This window comes from Oncorhynchus nerka, linkage group LG20, assembly GCF_034236695.1.
Source record: "Oncorhynchus nerka isolate Pitt River linkage group LG20, Oner_Uvic_2.0, whole genome shotgun sequence".
In the NCBI taxonomy this organism is placed as follows: domain Eukaryota; kingdom Metazoa; phylum Chordata; class Actinopteri; order Salmoniformes; family Salmonidae; genus Oncorhynchus; species Oncorhynchus nerka.
In genome coordinates, this window is record NC_088415.1 from 64,915,592 (window position 1) to 64,934,393 (window position 18,802).

General features: G+C 42.3%; 1 protein-coding gene across 2 annotated transcripts; it reads right to left on the reverse strand.

Moving 5' to 3' along the window:
• Positions 1-1,284: 1,284 nt before the first annotated feature.
• ube2v2 (ubiquitin-conjugating enzyme E2 variant 2) lies at positions 1,285-18,486 on the reverse strand. 2 transcript variants are annotated; one of them, XM_029623458.1, is made up of 4 exons: positions 18,380-18,486; positions 7,069-7,217; positions 2,223-2,348; positions 1,285-2,085 (listed from the first exon to the last, which is right to left on the reverse strand). In XM_029623458.1, exons 1-4 carry the CDS (start codon positions 18,393-18,395, stop codon positions 1,939-1,941), a joined length of 438 nt encoding a protein of 145 aa, XP_029479318.1. In that variant the 5' UTR covers positions 18,396-18,486; the 3' UTR covers positions 1,285-1,938. The 2 variants fall into 2 exon arrangements, with proteins under 2 accessions (XP_029479318.1, XP_029479317.1); XM_029623457.1 differs by having other exon boundaries at positions 7,048-7,217.
• Positions 18,487-18,802: the final 316 nt, after the last annotated feature.

Genomic DNA, 18,802 nt, shown 5'->3' on the forward strand with positions numbered 1-18,802 from the left:
AAGAGAGGAGGGGATAGGGTCAAGCGGGCAGGTTGTTGGGCGGCCGGACGTCACAAGACGCGAGATTTCATCTGGAGAGAGAGGGGAGAAAGAGGTCAGAGTACAGGGTAGGGCAGTGTGAGCAGAACCAGCGGTGTCGTTTGACTTAGCAAACGAGGATCGGATGTCGTCGACCTTCTTTTCAAAATGGTTGACGAAGTCATCTGCAGAGAGGGAGGAGGGGGGAGGGGGAGGAGGATTCAGGAGGGAGGAGAAGGTTGCAAAGAGCTTCCTAGGGTTAGAGGCAGATGCTTGGAATTTAGAGTGGTAGAAAGTGGCTTTAGCAGCAGAGAGAGAAGAGGAAAATGTAGAGAGGAGGGAGTGAAAGGATGTCAGGTCCGCAGGGAGGCGAGTTTTCCTCCATTTCCGCTCGGCTGCCCGGAGCCCTGTTCTGTGAGCTCGCAATGAGTCGTCGAGCCACGGAGCGGGGAGGACCGAGCCGGTCTGGAGGATAGGGGACATAGAGAGTCAAAGGATGCAGAAAGAGAGGAGAGGAGGGTTGAGGAGGCAGAATCAGGAGATAGGTTGGAGAAGGTTTGAGCAGAGGGAAGAGATGATAGGATGGAAGAGGAGAGAGTAGCGGGGGAGAGAGAGCGAAGGTTGGGACGGCGCGATACCATTATAATAGCAATAAGGGTGTTTGTGGTATATCAAATCAATTTTTATGTCACATGCATCGAATACAACATGTGTAGTAGACCTTACAGTGAAATGCTTAACCAACAATGCAGTTAAGAAAAATAAGTGTTAAGTAGAAAATACAAATAACAAATAGTTCAAGAGCAGCAGTAAAATAACACTAGCGAGGCTATATACAGGGGGTACCGATACAGAGTCAATGTGCGGGGGCACAGGTTAGTCGAGGTAATATGTAGGTATAGTTAAAGTTACTACGCATATATAACCAGAGTAGTAGCAGCATAAAAGAGGGGGTGGGGGGGACAATGAAAATAGTCTGGGTAGCCATTTGATTAGCTGTTCAGGAGTCTTATGGCTTGAGGGTCGAAGCTGTTATGAAGCCTTTTGGACCTAGACATGGCGCTCCGGTACCGCTTGCCGTATATGGCCAATATACCACGAATAAGGACTGTATACAGGCACTCCGCGTTGTGTTAAGAACTGCCCTTAGCCGTGATATATTGGCCATTTACCACCTCAGTCCTTATTACTTAAATAACTGTTACAGTATAATATTCAACAGATATTTCATAATAGATTGGGTAAAAATGTATGCAGTTTACAACATATTTTTCAGATATTGATTTTAATGTCAGAAAAATCACAATGTCATACATACACTTGTCATTTTCACTAAAAGTTAAATGCAAGGGGTATTTTTTCGGAACCAAACAGGCTAAGGTCTGTTACAAGTCAAAAAGCAGCAGAACAGAAACGTTGTGTCAAATAAAAAATATAAAACAAATCCTTCACACCCGGTGACACTACTTCTGGCCTACAGCCACATTTTAATCTTCATAATAATTCAATGTACCTACAAATTACAACTGGTGTATTTTTGTCTATTTCTTAGTTGGAACATGCCATCATACACACACCTCAATTCTTTATTTCAGTGACCTGCCATTCGAAAGATAAATTGTTCTGACTTGGGTCTCCACTTGGTGCTATGCTTCTCTTGGGAAGCCAACTTGATACATCTCTTGATCAGAAAGTGAATGGTCACACTAAGGTCAATAGAAGAGGAATAACTGTGTTCTTAAAAACATAATTTCACTCTCAGTGGGGACATTCTAGAATGAGCTAACTAGAAGGAATGTCCAATTTGAGGAATATCCAACATGGCTCTCAGTCTAAATTCTTGGAATGGTGGAGGGAATATTTTTCTAAGAGAATAAGGTTTAAGACAATAGGGGTCAAAAGTAAACAATCCGTGAACAATTAATTGCTGTAGGTTTGTCCTTCTGGTGGTTGTGGGAGCTTCATATTCTCCTTGGACATCATTAGACGCCTTAACTCTTGAAGAACAACTTTAATGCTATAAGAATTTTGCCATTTAGATAGAATTGGTATGCTTCGGGTATCCACCTGATAGAGAGAGAGCGGCAAATCAGTGAACATCCTTTGAAGAGCACTACATTTACCAGAACAAATATACACTAATAATTTAACAGATTTAGGTCTATCATTAGTACGAGCAAAAATTTGTATGTAATGTAACTTACCATCCCATTGGAATTATTTATCCCATTCATGCAAATTTTTGTTACAAATCTAACGACCGGTGGTGATTCAGGATATTTTGGACCACATTCCACTTTCAGACTGTATATCCTGTTCTCATAATTAGTCTGGAAAACAAAACAAAGAAACAAACATTGCTTGGTCAGGGTAAAGGTGATCAGTTACAGTGAGGGAAAAAAGTATTTGATCCCCTGCTGATTTTGTACATTTGCCCAATGGCAAAGAAATGATCAGTCTATAATTTTAATGGTAGGTTTATTTGAACAGTGAGAGACAGAACAACAACAACAAAATCCAGAAAAACACGCATGTCAAAAATGTTATAAATCAATTTGCATTTTAATGAGGGAAATAAGTGTTTGACCCGCTCTCAAGCAGAAAGATTTCTGGCTCCCAGGTGTCTTTTATACAGGTAACGAGCTGAGATTAGGAGCACACTCTTGAAAGAGAGTGCTCCTAATCTCAGTTTGTTACCTGTATGAAAGACACCTGTCCACAGAAGCAATCAATCAGATTCCAAACTCTCCTCCATGGCCAAGACCAAAGAGCTCTCCAAGGATGTCAGGGACAAGATTGTAGACCTACACAAGGCTGGAACGGGCTACAAGACCATTGCCAAGCAGCTTGGTGAGAAGGTGACAACAGTTGGTGCGATTATTCGCAAATGGAAGAAACACAAGAACTGTCAATCTCACCCGGCCTGGGGCTCCATGCAAGATCTCACCTCGTGGAGTTGCAATGATCATGAGAACGGTGAGGAATCAGCCCAGAACTACACGGGAGGATCTTGTCAATGATCTCAAGGGAGCTGGGACCATAGTCACCAAGAAAACAATTGGTAACACACTATGCCGTGAAGGACTGAAATCCTGCAGCACCCGCAAGGTCCCCCTGCTCAAGAAAGCACATATACATTGCCAATGAACATCTAAATGATTCAGAGGACAACTGGGTGAAAGTGTTGTGGTCAGATGGGACCAAAATGGAGCTCTTTGGCATCAACTCAACTCGCCGTGTTCGGAGGAGGAGGAATGCTGCCTATGACCCCAAGAACACCACCCCCACCGTCAAACATGGAGGTGGAAACATTATGCTGTGGGGGTGTTTTTCTGCTAAGGGGACAGGACAACTTCACCGCATCAAAGGGACAATAGACAGGGCCATGCACCGTCAAATTTTGGGTGAGAACCTCCTTCCCTCAGCCAGGGCATTGAAAATGGGTCGTGGATGGGTATTCCAGCATGACAATGACCCAAAACACACGGCCAAGGCAACAAAGGAATGGCTCAAGAAGAAGCACATTAAGGTCCTGGAGTGGCCTAGCCAGTCTCCAGACCTTAATCCCATAGAAAATCTGTGGAGGGAGCTGAAGGTTTGAGTTGCCAAACGTCAGCCTCAACCTTAATGACTTGGAGAAAATCTGCAAAGAGGAGTGGGACAAAATCCCTCCTGAGATGTGTGCAAACCTGGTGGCCAACTACAAGAAATGTCTGACCTCTGATTGCCAACAAGGGTTTTGCCACCAAGTACTAAGCCATGTTTTGCAGAGGGGTCAAATACTTAATTCACTCATTAAAATGCAAATCAAATCAAATGTATTTATATAGCCCTGTCGTACATCAGCTGATATCTCAAAGTGCTGTACAGAAACCCAGCCTAAAACCCCAAACAGCAAGCAATGCAGGTGTAGAAGCACCTTTATAACTATCAATTTATAACATTTTTGACATGTGTTTTTCTGTATTTTTGTTGTTATTCTGTCTCTCACTGTTCAAATAAACCTACCATTAAAATGATAGACTGATAATTTCTTTGTCAGTGGGCAAACGTACAAAATCAGCAGGGGATCAAATACTCCCCCCCCCCCTCACTGTATGTACATTACAATGCCGGTTTTGACTTACTGGTTATTTTTCAAGAATTTTCAACAACACAATTCAGACACAGTATGGTCTTACACACACATATTACTCTTCCACTTCCCTGGTGGAAACAGATTTAGAGGTGCTTATGTTACAGAGGTGATTCGGTAATCAAACCAGAGACAAGAGGAAGCAAGACATCCCACTCGCTATATCTGGTTCATATACAGTCAATAAACTAAGCAGACCAGACCCATCTGCTAATGCATTGGTGCCTATGGGAGTGCCACCCCCTTAAAAAGCAACTGCCCCTAAAAAACAACTTCTCATTTAGAAAATCAATATGAGTCCGAAACATTTATAAAAATTGACTACAAAGTGTAAATAGGATACTTTTGGTCATGAAGTCAGTCTTGTCCAAAACATAGATTTGTGGTTGTGACTACATCACAAAATAAATAAATGTTGGGTTTGTTTCAATCCTGCCCACAACACACAAGTAATCATCAATTTGGAGTGCAGTTGCACGCAACCCAATCGTAATGCCTGTGGTAAATTTGAATTGACTTTGGATATCCCTATGGGGCTAGTTAGGGATCTTTGTTAAATTACAGAATGTACATGGGACAATGTTTAAATTCCAAAAGCTCCAATTTTCAATTATTTAAAAACCTGAAACCAACTATAAAATTGTAGAAATGTATATACATATATTCAAAGTATGAGAACCTAAATATGTTCTACATTAAAATATTGTCCCACTTACATTGTGTAATTTATTGACGGTCCTTAAATAGCCAAACTAGTCAAACCAACTGCCACGGTCAGACATCAGCCGGCTGACGCTAATTGGTGAAATAATTTGGATAACTCTTCTACCTGCAAAGATACACGAGACACCCACATCAAACCACACCACAAAACCAACTCATGTTTGAATTCAGTTTTGGCCCCTAGCATTTCTTAATTAACCAAATCTAAAATTAGGGCAAAACAGGAAGTACAGAGCCTCTTGAGTGGAGCAGCAGTCTAAAGCACTGCATCGCAGTGTTGCGGCGTCACTACAGCCTGGGGTTTGATCTCACTACCGGCCGTGATCAGCCTGCAGGCACCCAGTCGTCCGGGTTAGGGGAGGGTTTGCCCGGGGGGGGCTTTACTTGGCTCATTGCGCTCTAGCGACACCTTGTGGCAGGCCAGGTGCCTACAGGCTGATCTTCAGTTGAACAGTATTTCCTCTGACACATTGGTGCAGCTGGCTTCCGGGTTTAGTGAGCGGGTGAAGAACGGTTTGGCGGGTCATGTTTCGGAGGACGCATGACTCGACCTCCTCCTCTCTCGAGCACTTTGGGGAGTTGCAGCGATGAGACAAGTTAGTAATCACGAAAAGGGGGTAAAAAGAAATTATGAAAAAGGAAGGGCAGTGACCCATTAAAGGTCAACTGCACTTCCTGATTTAGCCTTGTTTTTCATCAATGCTCATGAGAGTTGTCCTGGGGGTGTGGTTTGATGTGGGCGTTTCACAACAAACAAGGACAGTAGCTAGCCAGCTCGAGTTTAAACATTATTGAAAGAAAGCTGCATAAAACATGTCGTCGGGTTTGCTTGATTGTGAGAACTAGCTTGCTAACATCAGTTAGCAGGGATCAAACCTGTCTTCAGATGCAACATTAGCTATGCAAATCTTCATCTAACATTACATGTAAGGGAGAGGCTTGTATTTAGGCTATGCCCCTATGATACTAGGCTATCAAATAATGACATAATGCTATTAGCTAACAAAATGTAGCTACACGGTTGACAGCCCAAGCCGAAGCTCATCGGACTTAATCCATATCCTTGGCATTCGGCCAAGATTGTTGAACAACTTTATGGAAGCCGGTTTTCCCTAGAGTAGGTATTTCCTTTTTTTGTGTGTGTTTTTTTCTTTTTGTTGAATTTTACCCCTTTTTCTCCCCAATTTCGTGGTATCCAATTGTTGTAGTAGCTACTATCTTGTCTCATCGCTACAACTCCCGTACGGACTCGGGTGAGACGAAGGTTGAAAGTCATGCGTCCTCCGATACACAACCCAACCAGCCGTACTGCTTCTTAACACAGTGCGCATCCAACCCGGGAAGCCAGCCGCACCAATGTGTCGGAGGATACACCGTGCACGGCCCGCCACAGGAGTCGCTGGTGCGCGATGAGAATAGGACATCCCTACCGACCAAGCCCTCCCTAACCCGGACGACGCTAGGCCAATTGTGCGTCGCCCCACGGACCTCCCGGTCGCGGCCGGTTACGACAGAGCCTGGGCGCGAACCCAGGGACTCTGATGGCACAGCTGGCGCTGCAGTACAGCGCCCTTAACCACTGCGCCACCCGGGAGGCCTTTGAGTAGGTATTTCCTGACCATGGGCAAGTACTAACCACTATCTGGGGAAGACGTTCCAGTGGGCGAGTTTGTTTTGCGTGACTTGGTGCCCCGGGTGGGCGGGGTTTGCTCATGGTCCTTCTAAGGAAAGGTCTCCGCCCACCCGGGGTACCGGACCATGCAAAGCATACTTGCCCGTTCTTTTCCCAAAGAACAAACACTACGTGTTAATAGGCAAAAGGGGGCATGAATTGTTGACATAATGTTAACAATTAACATAATGTTAATCCAAACCTAACATTAATTTCCTCGTAAATTATATTTACATTTTGTAGTCAATTTTTAAACTACAATAAATGTTTAATGCCACATATACTGTTTTCAAAGGGATTAGTTGTTTTTTTAGGGGCAGTCATTCTTTTAGCAGACGGGAATTTTTTTTTCAAAAAGGTAAACAGTCTGAGTGGACATCTTCATTTATCCACCATCTGATCAAACATTAAGTGCTGTGTAACGTTGCCTGAGACTTTTGTTACTTTAGCTCAGCTGACTTTTACACAGTAATGTGGCGCGTAGACAACTCTTACTTACTCCTGCTGCAGTCACACTTACTCGTGCCGGTCCGATGATCATGCCCGTCCACCGTGTTAGCATTATATCTTCATCGTCTTCAAGGCCCCAGCTGACTGTCCCATCTCCAACACCTTTCTGACCCTCTTCAAGCTCTTCCAACAAGCGAAAATTACGTGGAACTTTAACTCCTGAAATAAAAACAATACAATATTAAAAACTAGAAGACAGGTTATCCTGGGGTGGGTTTGTCCATGCTACCCCCATGCTAACAACTGCGCAGGCCGCAACACTGCACAACAAAACCATATAAAACTGCTGACTCAACAAGTTATCTGCAACTACTTCTTGAATTTAGTATTTGCTAGTGGCTGAAAACAGGCAACCAACTATAACTGTCATCATCCCATGTGCTGTAAGTCACTAGAATGAACACTTCCTTCTAATGGGTAAATGCGATGTCAGTGTAGGTTACCATTTTAACTGTACACTGATGGCAAAGTATCAAATTCTGACCTGCCTCAATCTTTCCAAATCATCATTAAGAGATCATCCTAACACTGTAGCCTATTGAACACTGGATAATTAGTGATGGAACAGGACTAACCTCATCCTACATGATTCCAGAGAGGGAATAATGAGGTACATGTCTATGTGCAATTTTAAGTGGGGTGTGTCAGTGTGGGTGTTGTGTTCTGGATCATTCTGCATGCCAGGGTGGAACCAGAGATATGGCACTCTGTGCTTGGCTTTGAAAGTAATGGAATGCAGCTGTCGTGATTCCTCAAAATCCACCACTGCACTAACTTCCTTTATGCTGAAAACAGGCGCAAGCCAAACGGCCAACTGTGAAAGCAGTGTTTCCCCTATATTCAATCGTTGCTGCCACTCCCAAAAAATCTGATTCAAATTCTGACGATTTTAAAGCTGCAATATGTAACTTTTTGGGCGACCCGACCAAAATCTGTCACTCATTGAAAGCAAGTCTAAGAAGCGGTAGATCTGTTCTTTGTGCACTATTTCTATGCTTCCCGTTCATAAGTTTCGCTTTGTCTTTTACTTTCGGTTTTGTAACTAGCTTCAAACAGCAAAAAATACATTATTTCTGGTTACTGATAACATATTTCAGTGGTTTACATGGTACAATGATTCTCTACACTATACACTGCTTGTTTTGTCACAAACTGTTATTGAAATTAGACAAACTATTAGAATTTTAGCAACCAAGAAATGGTGGAGCACTTTCTGCATATTGCACCTTTAAACTTTTAAAGCCCTCACTCACCGGCAAGTTTATTAGGTACACTACCCCGATCACGAAATGGATCACTCCTACAGACAGTGAGTCACGTGGCCGTGGCTTGCTATGTAAAGCAGTTAGACAGGCATTGAGGCATTCAGTTACTGATCGATTTGAACTTTATAATGGGCAAAATGAGTAACCTAAGCAACTTTGGGTATGGTATGATCGTTCGGTACCAGGAGCACCAGATCTAGTATCTCAGAAACAACCCCCCTGGGCTTCACGCACGACAGTGTCTACGGTTTACCGAGAATGGTGGTCGAAGGAGAATGGCAGAAATCCTGCAAGCGAACAGGCGGGCTACAAACAGACAAATAACGGCACAGTACAACAGTGGTGTGCATAATGGCATCTCGGAACTCACAACTCGTCAATCCTTGTCATGGATAGGCTATTGCTGCAGACAACCACACATGGTTTCACTCCTATCAGCTAAAAACAAGAAGTGTCTCCAGTGGGCACACAGTCACAAACACTGGACAATTGAAGAGTGGAAAAACATGGCCTGACGAATCCCGGTTCCTGTTACGTCAGGCTGATGGCAGGGTCAACATTTGGTGTAAGCAGCATGAGTCTACAGCCGCATCCTGCCTGGTGTCAACAGTATAGGCTGATGGTGTAATGGTGTGGGGAATGTTTTCCTGGCACACGTTAGGTCCCTTCATTCAAATTGGAAAGGGGGATACCTAGTCAGTTGTACAACTGAAACGTCTTCCGCATGTAACCCAACCTCTGAATCAGAGAGGTGCGGGGGGCTGCATTAATCGACATCCACGTCATCGCTGCCTAACTGCCTTGCTCAGGGGCAGAATGACAGATTTTTACATTGTCATCTCGGGTTGGGGGGGGGGGGTCAATCTTTGTAATTGCACCATAAAATTACACCTGTGAACGGCTGATCTCACCAGCCCGTAAAAACGGAAATCTACTCCTATGAAAGAGTCTCGCACCTCATAAAAAATGTGAGTTTCTGAAATTAAATGCATGCAAAATGCTCATAAGATGTCTGAGTAAATTTTCTAAATATATGTAAGGCCATGTTCTGTTATAATCTCCACCCAGCACAGCCAGAAGAGGACTGGCCACCCCTCATAGCCTGGTTCCTCTAGGTTTCTTCCTAGGGAGTTTTTCCTAGTCACCATGCTTCTACACCTGCATTGCTTGCGGTTTGGGGTTTTAGGCTGGGTTTCTGGACAGCACTTTGAGATATCAGCTGATGTAAGAAGGGCTATATAAATACATTTGATTTGATCCATCCTCAGCCATTAAACCTCTTAAATGTAACTAAATGTAATGACATAATCCCCAAAATGTATTATTTATCATGAAAGTGCCATAAACAATTACTAGTAATGCTGCATAATCCAAGAACGGTTCAAATCTAACCTTTCTGGTAAAAATAGTTATAAATTGCTGAGGTGTGGTCACTTTTAATGACACAAACTCATGTACACATTACAAATATGTTAAAATATGAAATTGTATGATGTATTTCTTCAACAAAACTGTATAAATGTTGAAATGACTTATATTTGTTCTAAATATAGTATAATCAATTTATAAAATGACTAACTAAGATTTCAACTGCCTTACAACTGTAAAATACATATGTGTATTTAGTGTTAGAGAACATTTGCATCTTTTCATTGCTGTGAACATCTCACCGAGCTCTAGCTTGGCTTCCTGAACTCGTTAGGAACTCACCTTTCATCTCATATTAATATTCTCTGTCCATTTTATTATTAAAAAAATACTGAACCTTTATTTAACTAGGCAAGTCAGTTAAGAACAAATTCTTATTTACAATGACGGCCTACCCCGGACGATACTGGGCCAATTGTGCACCGCCCTATGGGACTCCCAATCACGGCCGGATGTGATACAGCCTGGATGTAACAATGAGTACGGTATGACTATGACAAACAGAAAATGGTGTTTGTTTAAAATCTATTAATTACTTTAGATTACTGGCTATAAATCAATCTATGAATGTGCTACAGCAACGAAACCATCTCCTGCTGCGTTACGATGTGTTGTTGTTTGTGACGTAGGGTTCAGACAGGAGTTGATGGACAGTCGGAAGAGGGAATCAAATGTTAAACACTAATATTGCACACAGAGTCCTCGCAATGTATTATGTGACTCGTTAAGCACATTTTCACTTCTGAACTTATAGTTTGGCTTGTCATAACAAAAGGATACTTTTTAATTAATTTAAACATTTCCCAAAACATTCCACTTTGACATTATGGGATATTGTGTGTAGGCCAGTGACAAAACTAAATGAATACATTTTTAATTCAGGATGTAACACAACAAAATGTGGAAAAAGTCAAGAAGTGTGAATACTTTCTGAAGGCACTGATTGATACACCAGATAATGTGATTTGAACCAAACAGTTTTGGTATCCATTACTGGGAATTTTAGGTTAGGTACAGTTTGGTGTAGCACAGAGAATTTTCAACCAACCTTAACGATACTATCTTTGTACTCTTTTCGGCAAAACATACTGTATCTTCTAATTATTCTATCAGAAGCTTCTAAAGCCATGGAATTTTCCAAGCTGTTTAAAGGCACAGTCAACTTAATGTGTATGTAAACTTCTGACCCACTGGAATTGTGATACAGTGAATTATAAGTGAAATAATCTGTCTGTAAACAATTGTTGGAAAAATGACTTGTGTCATGCACAAAGTGGATGTCCTAACTGACTTGCCAAAACTATAGTTTGTTAACAAGAAATGTGTGGTGGTTGAAAAACGAGTTTTAATGACTCCAACCTAAGTGTATGTAAACTTCCGACTAACTGTCCAAAATAATCACATTATTGTGTGCATGTAACCGTACTCATTATTTGATTACTTCATGGACCAAAAAAAGTATTTAATTTTAAAAACTGAGCATTTTCTGAATTCAAACGCACCACCAGCAACTGGACAGTTAGTCGGAAGTTTACATACACTTAGGTTGGAGTCATTAAAACTCGTTTTTCAACCACTGCACACATTTCTTGTTAACAAACTATAGTTTTGGCAAGTCAGTTAGGACATCCACTTTGTGCATGACACAAGTCATTTTTCCAACAATTGTTTACAGACAGATTATTTCACTTATAATTCACTGTATCACAATTCCAGTGGGTCAGAAGTTTACATACACTAAGTTGACTGTGCCTTTAAACAGCTTGGAAAATTCCATGGCTTTAGAAGCTTCTGATAGAATAATTGACATCATTTGAGTCAATTGGAGGTGTACCTGTGGATGTATTTCAAGGCCTACCTTCAAACTCAGTGCCTCTTTGCTTGACAACATGGAAAATCAAAAGAAATCAGCCAAGACGTCAGATATTTTTTTGGAGACCTCCACAAGTCTGGTTCATCCTTGGGAGCAATTTCCAAATGCCTAACGGTACCACATTCATCTGTACAAAAAATGGTACGCAAGTATAAACACCATGGGACCACGCAGCCGTCATACCGCTCAGGAAGGAGACGCGTTCTGTCTCCTAGAGATGAACGTACTTTGGTGCGAAAAGTGCAAATCAATCCCAGAACAACAGCAAAGGACCTTGTGAAGATGCTGGTGGAAACAGGTACAAAAGTATCTATATCCAGAGTAAAACGAGTTCTATTTCCTAGATCGTACTTTTTTGTAGAAATGTCCTCTGATGAAACAAAAATATAACTGTTTGGAGGAAAAAGGGGGATGCTTGCAAGCCGAAGAACACCATCCCAACCGTGAAACACAGAGGTGGCAGTCTCATGCTGTGAGGGTGCTTTGCTGCAGGAGGGACTGGTGCACTTCACAAAATAGATGGCATCATGAGGCTGGAAAATGATGTGGATATATTGAAGCACCATCAAGACATCAGTCAGGAAGTTAAAGCTGGTCGAAAATGGGTCTTCCAAATGGACAAGGACCCCAAGCATACTTCCAAAGTTGTGGCAAAATAGCTTAAGGACAACAAATTCAAGGTATTAGAGTGGCCATCACAAAGCCCAGACCTCAATCCCATAGGAAATGTGTAGCCAGAACTGAAAAGGCGTGTGCGAGCAAGGCGGCCTACATGCCTGACTCAGTTATACCAGCTCTGTCAGGAGGAATGGGCCAAAATTCACCCAACTTATTGTGGGAAGCTTGTGGAAGGCTACCCAAAACATTTGACCCAAGTTTAACAATTTAAAGGCCATGCTACCAAATATAGAGTATGTAAACTTCTGACGCACTGGGAATGTGATCACAGAAATTAAAGCAGAAATAAATCACTACTATTATTCTGACATTTCACATTCTAAAAATAAAGTGGTGATCCTAACTGACCTAAGACAGGGAATTTTTACTAGGATTAAATTTCAGGAATTGTGAAAAACTGAGTTTAAATGTACTTGGCTAAGGTGTATGTAAACTTCCGACTTCAACTGTGGATTAATATAATAGTCTGATTTAAATGTTTACTTGCTCTGCAAGAAGAACAATTTCCCTAATACTCCTGTTTACATGGACACATCTGAAATCAGGCTACCTGATGGCACTGGTAAATGCAGAAAATGGCCAATCAAAATAAACTTTCAACCACCACGACAGTTATTCTTGGGAAACATATTTGATTGTGAGTTTGGAAGTAAAGTTTGTATGTGAAAACTACTTCTAAGACGCATACATTCAGTAGTTCTGAATTCTTCACTTGCGCTGAAGAGGGAGGCTCGCTTGGCTGGTGCTAGCACAGGCACAGATCAAATACGTCGGAACGCAGATTAAGGTGTTTACATGTCTTAATTCAAAAGATTTTCTCAGAAAACCAGGTGTTTAAATTGGCGTATGTTTACTTTAATTTGGACCTCATGCCAATTAAGGTAAGAGAAAGGTTTACATGACTATTGCATAATCTGCCCCCTGCCCTAACCTGAGAAAAGAATCCAACCAGGAAGTGGGAAATCCGAGGTTTGTAGTTTTTCAACTCAGCCCCCATTGAAGATACAGGGTGATATTAGTTATGTTTCACTTCCCAAGGCTTCCACTAGATGTCAACAGTATTTAGAACCTGTTTTGATGATTCTACTCCAAAGGAGGGGCTCATAAGAGCTCTTTGAGTGAGTGGTCTGGCAGAGTGCCACAGCCTGTCTGGCGCGCTCACGTGAAAGGTAGCTACGTTCCACTTCATTTGTACAGACAAAGGAATTGTCTGGGTTGGAACATTAATTAAGTTTTATGTTAAAAAAATCCTAAAGATTGATTCCATACTTAGGTTGGCATGTTTCTACGGGCTGTAACGGACCTTTTTGGACTTTTCGTCCGATGTTCGGCGCGACCTGAACGCGCTTTTGGATTTGTTACCAAACGCCCTAACAAAAGAAGATATTTGGACATAACTGATGGACATTATCGAACAAATCAAACATTTATGGTGGAACTGGGATTCCTGGGAGTGCATTCTGATGAAGATCATCAAAGGTAAGTGAATATTTAAAATGCTCTTTCTGAGTAATGTTGACTACCCAATATGGCAGGTATCTTTTGGCTGCTTTGTTGTCCAAAGGCTGTACTCAGATTATTGCATGGTTTGCTTCCTCCATAAAGTTTAAAAAAAATCTGACACAGCGGTAGCATTAAGGAGAAGTTTATCTAAAGTTCCATGTATAATAGTCATATCTTTATCAATGTTTATTATGAGTATTTCTGTAAATTGATGTGGCTCTCTGCACAATGTTTTTGAACTACTGAACGTAACGCGCCAATGTAAACTTCAATTTTTTTTATATAAATATGAACTTTATCAAACAAAACATACATGTATTGTGTAACATGAAGTCCTATGAGTGTCATCTGATGAAGATCATCAAAGGTTAGTGATTCATTTTATCTCTTTCTGCTTTTTGTGACTACTCTCTTAGGCTGGAAAAAATGGCTGTGTTTTTCTGTGGCTTGGTGGTGACCTAACATAATAGGTTGTGGTGCTTTCGCTGTAAATCCTTTTTGAAATCAGACACTGTGGCTGGATTAACGAGAATTGTATCTTTAAAATGGTGTAAAATAATTCTATGCTTGAGGAATTTTAATTATGAGATGTTTGTTGTTTTGAATTTGGCGCCCTTGCACTTTCACTTGCTGTTGCGGGGTTAAGTACCCTGAAACTGAACAAATCCCTCTGCAACACATTCGCCACGCTGACCCTCGACACGCCCCCCCCCCCCCCCCTCATAGGTGAGTGCTTAGTCTCCTCCTTTACTCCTTGTTAATGCACGACTCCAACACCATAATTTAGTTTGCAGGCGACACGACGGTGGTAGGCCAGATCGCCGATGAGACAGCATTGAGGGGGTCACAGACCTGGCAGTGTGGTGCCAGGACAACAACCTCACCTTCAACGTGAGCAATACATAAGGAGCTGATCGTGGACTACAGGAAAAGGAGGGCAGAGCATGCCCCCATTCACACCGATGGGGCTTTAGTGGAGCGGGTCGAGAGCTTCAAGTTCATTGGTGTCCAGATCACTAAGGACCTATCATGGTCCAAACACACCAACACAGTCGTGAAGAGGACACAACACCCATTCCCCCTCAGGAGGCTGAAAAGATTTGGCATGGGAACGCAGATCCTGAAAATGTTATACAACTGCACTATCGAGAGCATCCTGACTGGTTGCATCCCCACTTGGTATGGCAACTGCTTGACATCCGACCGCAAGGCGCTACAGGGTAGTGCGTACGGCCCAGTACATCACTGGGGCTGTGCGTCCTGCCATCCAGGACCTCTATACCAGGCGTGTGAGAGGAAGGCCTTAAAAGTTGTCAAAGACTCCTTCCACCCAAGTCATAGACTGTTCTCTCTGCTACCATACGTTAAGCGGTATTGGAGCAGCAAGTCTGGGACCAAAAGGTTTCTTAACAGCTTTTACCCCCAAGCCACAAGACTGCAGAACAGTTAACGAAATGGCTACGCTGACTATTTCCATTGCCCCCCTTATTTTTTGCACTGACTCTCTTGCACAGGCTCAATGTACTCTGACTGGACTCTAACCACACATACTACACTGACACTCCAACACACACACGCACACTGACGCCCCACACACATAAACTAAGCAAAAAAAGAAACTTCCCATTTTTCAGGACCCTGTCTTTCAAAGATAATTCATAAAAATCCAAATACCTTCACAGATCTTCATTGTAAAGAGTTTAAACACTGTTTCCCATGCTTGTTCAATGAACATGCACCTGTGGAACGGTCGTCAAGACACTAACAGTTTACAGACGGTAGGCAATTAAGGTCACAGTTATGAAAACTTAGGACACTAAAGAGGCCTTTCTACTGACTCTATAAAACACCAAAAGAAAGATGCCCCGGGTCCCTGCTCATCTGCGTGAACGTGCCTTAGGCATGCTGCAAGGAGGCATGAGGACTGCCGATGTTGCCAGGGCAATAAATTGCAATGTCCGTACTGTGAGAAGCCTAAGAGCGCTACAGGGAGACAGGACGAACAGCTGATCATTCTTGCAGTGGCAGACCGTGTAACAACACCTGCACAGGATCGGTACATCCAAACATCACACTTGCGGGACAGGTACGGGATGACGACAACAACAACTTCCTGAGTTACACCACAAACGCAAAATCCCTCCATCAGTGCTCAGAATGTCCGCAATAGGCTGATAGAGGCTGGACTGAGGGCTTGTAGGCCTGATGTAAGGCAGGTCCTCACCAGACATCACCGGCAACAACGTCGCCTATGGGCACAAACCCACTGTCGCTGGACCAGACAGGACTGGCAAAAAGTGCTCTTCACTGACGAGTCGCGGTTTTGTCTCACCAGGGGTGATGGTCGGATTCGCGTTCATCGTCAAAGGAATGAGCGATACACCGAAGCCTGTACTCTGGAGCGGGATAGATTTGGAGGTGGAGGGTCCATCATGGTCTGGGGTGGTGTGTCACAGCATCATCGGACGGAGCTTGTTGTCATTGCAGGCAATATCAACCCTGTGAGTTACAGGGAAGACATCCTCCTCCCTCATGTGGTACCCTTCCTGCAGGCTCATCCTGACATGACCCTCCAGCATGACAATGCCACCAGCCATACTGCTCATTCTGTGCGTGATTTCCTGCAAGACAGGGATGTCAGTGTTCTGCCATGGCCAGCGAAGAGCCCAGATCTCAATCCCATTGAGCACGTCTGGGACCTGTTGGATCGGAGGGTGAAGGCTAGGGCCATTTCCCCCAGAAATGTCCGGGAACTTGCAGGTGCCTTGGTGGAAGACTGGGGTAACATCTCACAGCAAGAACTGGCAAATCTGGTGCAGTCCATGAAGAGATGCACTGCAGTACTTAATGCAGCTGGTGGCCACACCAGATACTGACCGTTACTTTTGTTCAGGGACACATTATTCCATTTGTTAGTCACATGTCTGTGGAACTTGTTCAGTTTATGTCTCAGTTGCTGCATCTTATGTTCATACAAATATTTACAAATGTTAAGTTTCCTGAAAATAAAGTTGACAGTGAGAGGATGTGTCTTATATATATAACCACAATTAGCTTGACTAACCCGTACCCATTGACTCAGTACCGATACCCCCTTGCATATTGCCTCATTATTTTGTGTTACTATTTTTCCATTTAGCACATTTTTCGTGCTTTTTAAAATAAACTGCATTGTTGGTTAAGGGATTGTACATTAAAAAAAGTCACGGTAATGTGTTTATGTGAATTTGTATCAATTAGATCCACCTCTCTCAATCAATGAGAGAAGATTTGAAATTGACTAAATGGAGTACACACTGTTGGATTACTTCCGTTATATTTATTTTTATTCAGGAACATTTTCTAAATACAAACGCACCACATGCAACTGGACACGGCAATTTTAGAAGATATATGTTTGGCAGCTCGAGAACGAAGATAATGTTGCCACGTTAAAGTTGGTCTAGAATTGTCGGTGCTACACCAAACCGTTCTCTTATATAGAGGCGGAGTAGTTTTTATAACCGTTCGTGCGATTTGATAGCAACAACATTGAGTCACCATCAGTCAATAACGTTACTTGTAAAAATGTCAATTCTGAAACCTGTACCAACAATATGTTTATAGCCGCGGGAAGTAGGCCGCTGAAGAATTAGAATAATAAAAGCATAAATCTAAACAAAAGTAATGCAGTGGGCCTTTTAGTCCTGTAATAACGGACCAATATACCACGGCTAAGCCTATTTGTCCTGTACAACCCGCTGTCTTTCTGAGGAGAGCTGAAATTCATACTAAATTAAGTTTTATTGAATACAACCACTGACTTTTTCCTCATTTGTTTTGCTCAACTTACATACTCAAGGCCGCTATGTCTACAGTTTTACAGAAATTATGAAAATGTCAATGGTTATATTCGATAAATGTTATTAAAAGGTATGCATTTGAGCACACTGCAGAAGGACCACGGTTGTACAGGACAAACATAGGTACAGGTAAGCGTTTTCAGAAGGTATATTCTTACAAGTATCGACTGAATTGAACGTTCCTCAGCCATCCAGTACAGTTCGGTAACCTCCCAGTAATAATTGATACAAATATTTTGTTAAATCACATCTGTATCATTCTGTAGCTAGTGATACACACACGTGTGGAGAAACGTTAGCTAGCAAATTATGAAAACCAGTGGTCTATTCTGAAATAGGGCAAATTCTGTTTGCTTTTAACTAGCAAGCTAATTGTAACATCCATGATCCAAGTTAGCTATATAACCGTTAACTCACGTTACTGTAGCAAAGAGATGCTAAGTTACTTGGTGGTAGGCTAGGTTGACCTATCAAATAATTATGCTAGTTTGACCAACTTCATATAATGAAAATACACATCTTATCAGATAAATCTGGTGGCTGTTAGCAAAACAAGTTTGTTACTGACAAATTAGCTAACCTTCACCAATAATTGCCGATAGCTAGCTTGCTGCAAGCATTTCAGACCCCCTGCATCTTTCAGATTGTGTTCAAGTAAATACATACTATGAGTCACAAGGACAAATAATCATTTAGAATCTTTACATATTGCCCAGTGTGTAGCAGACAAACCTGAGGAGGCCGCCATCTTCTTCAGCCAAATCCAGAAGCAGTGACATCACGATTATCTGACCGCAGTCTATGAAATAGGGTGTGTTGGGCCTCAGGCATGTATGCAGAAACGGCTCAGGCCCCGCTGGGTCTTTCCATGTATTCGAATATACTAAGTTGGGGGGTTGGACAAGATTCAATTAAAGCCAAAAGGCATACCAAGAATGTGGCTGACAAGGTGGTCTTGCATTGGGACAATCAGGAGAGGCACATTACACCAACTGCATACGAAATAAGCTTGAGAATGCTATGAACATACAGTACCTCAAACTGGTACAGCCAGATCTCTTCTCCGTTCCTCTTTAGGTTTAAACCTTTCTAGGGAGTTTTTCCTGTCTACTATGCTTTTGCCATGTGCTGGGTAACACAGTAGTCCTAAGTGCA

What these genes read in the sequence shown, in the direction of transcription:
- ube2v2 (XM_029623457.1), bottom strand. An exon ending in TAAGTGTGACTGCAGCAGGA is followed by an intron (nt 2,349 to 7,047) that starts GTAAGTAAGAGT and finishes TTTGTTTTCCAG; the next exon opens with ACTAATTATGAGAACAGGAT. An exon ending in TAAATAATTCCAATGGGATG is followed by an intron (nt 2,086 to 2,222) that starts GTAAGTTACATT and finishes TCTCTCTATCAG; the next exon opens with GTGGATACCCGAAGCATACC.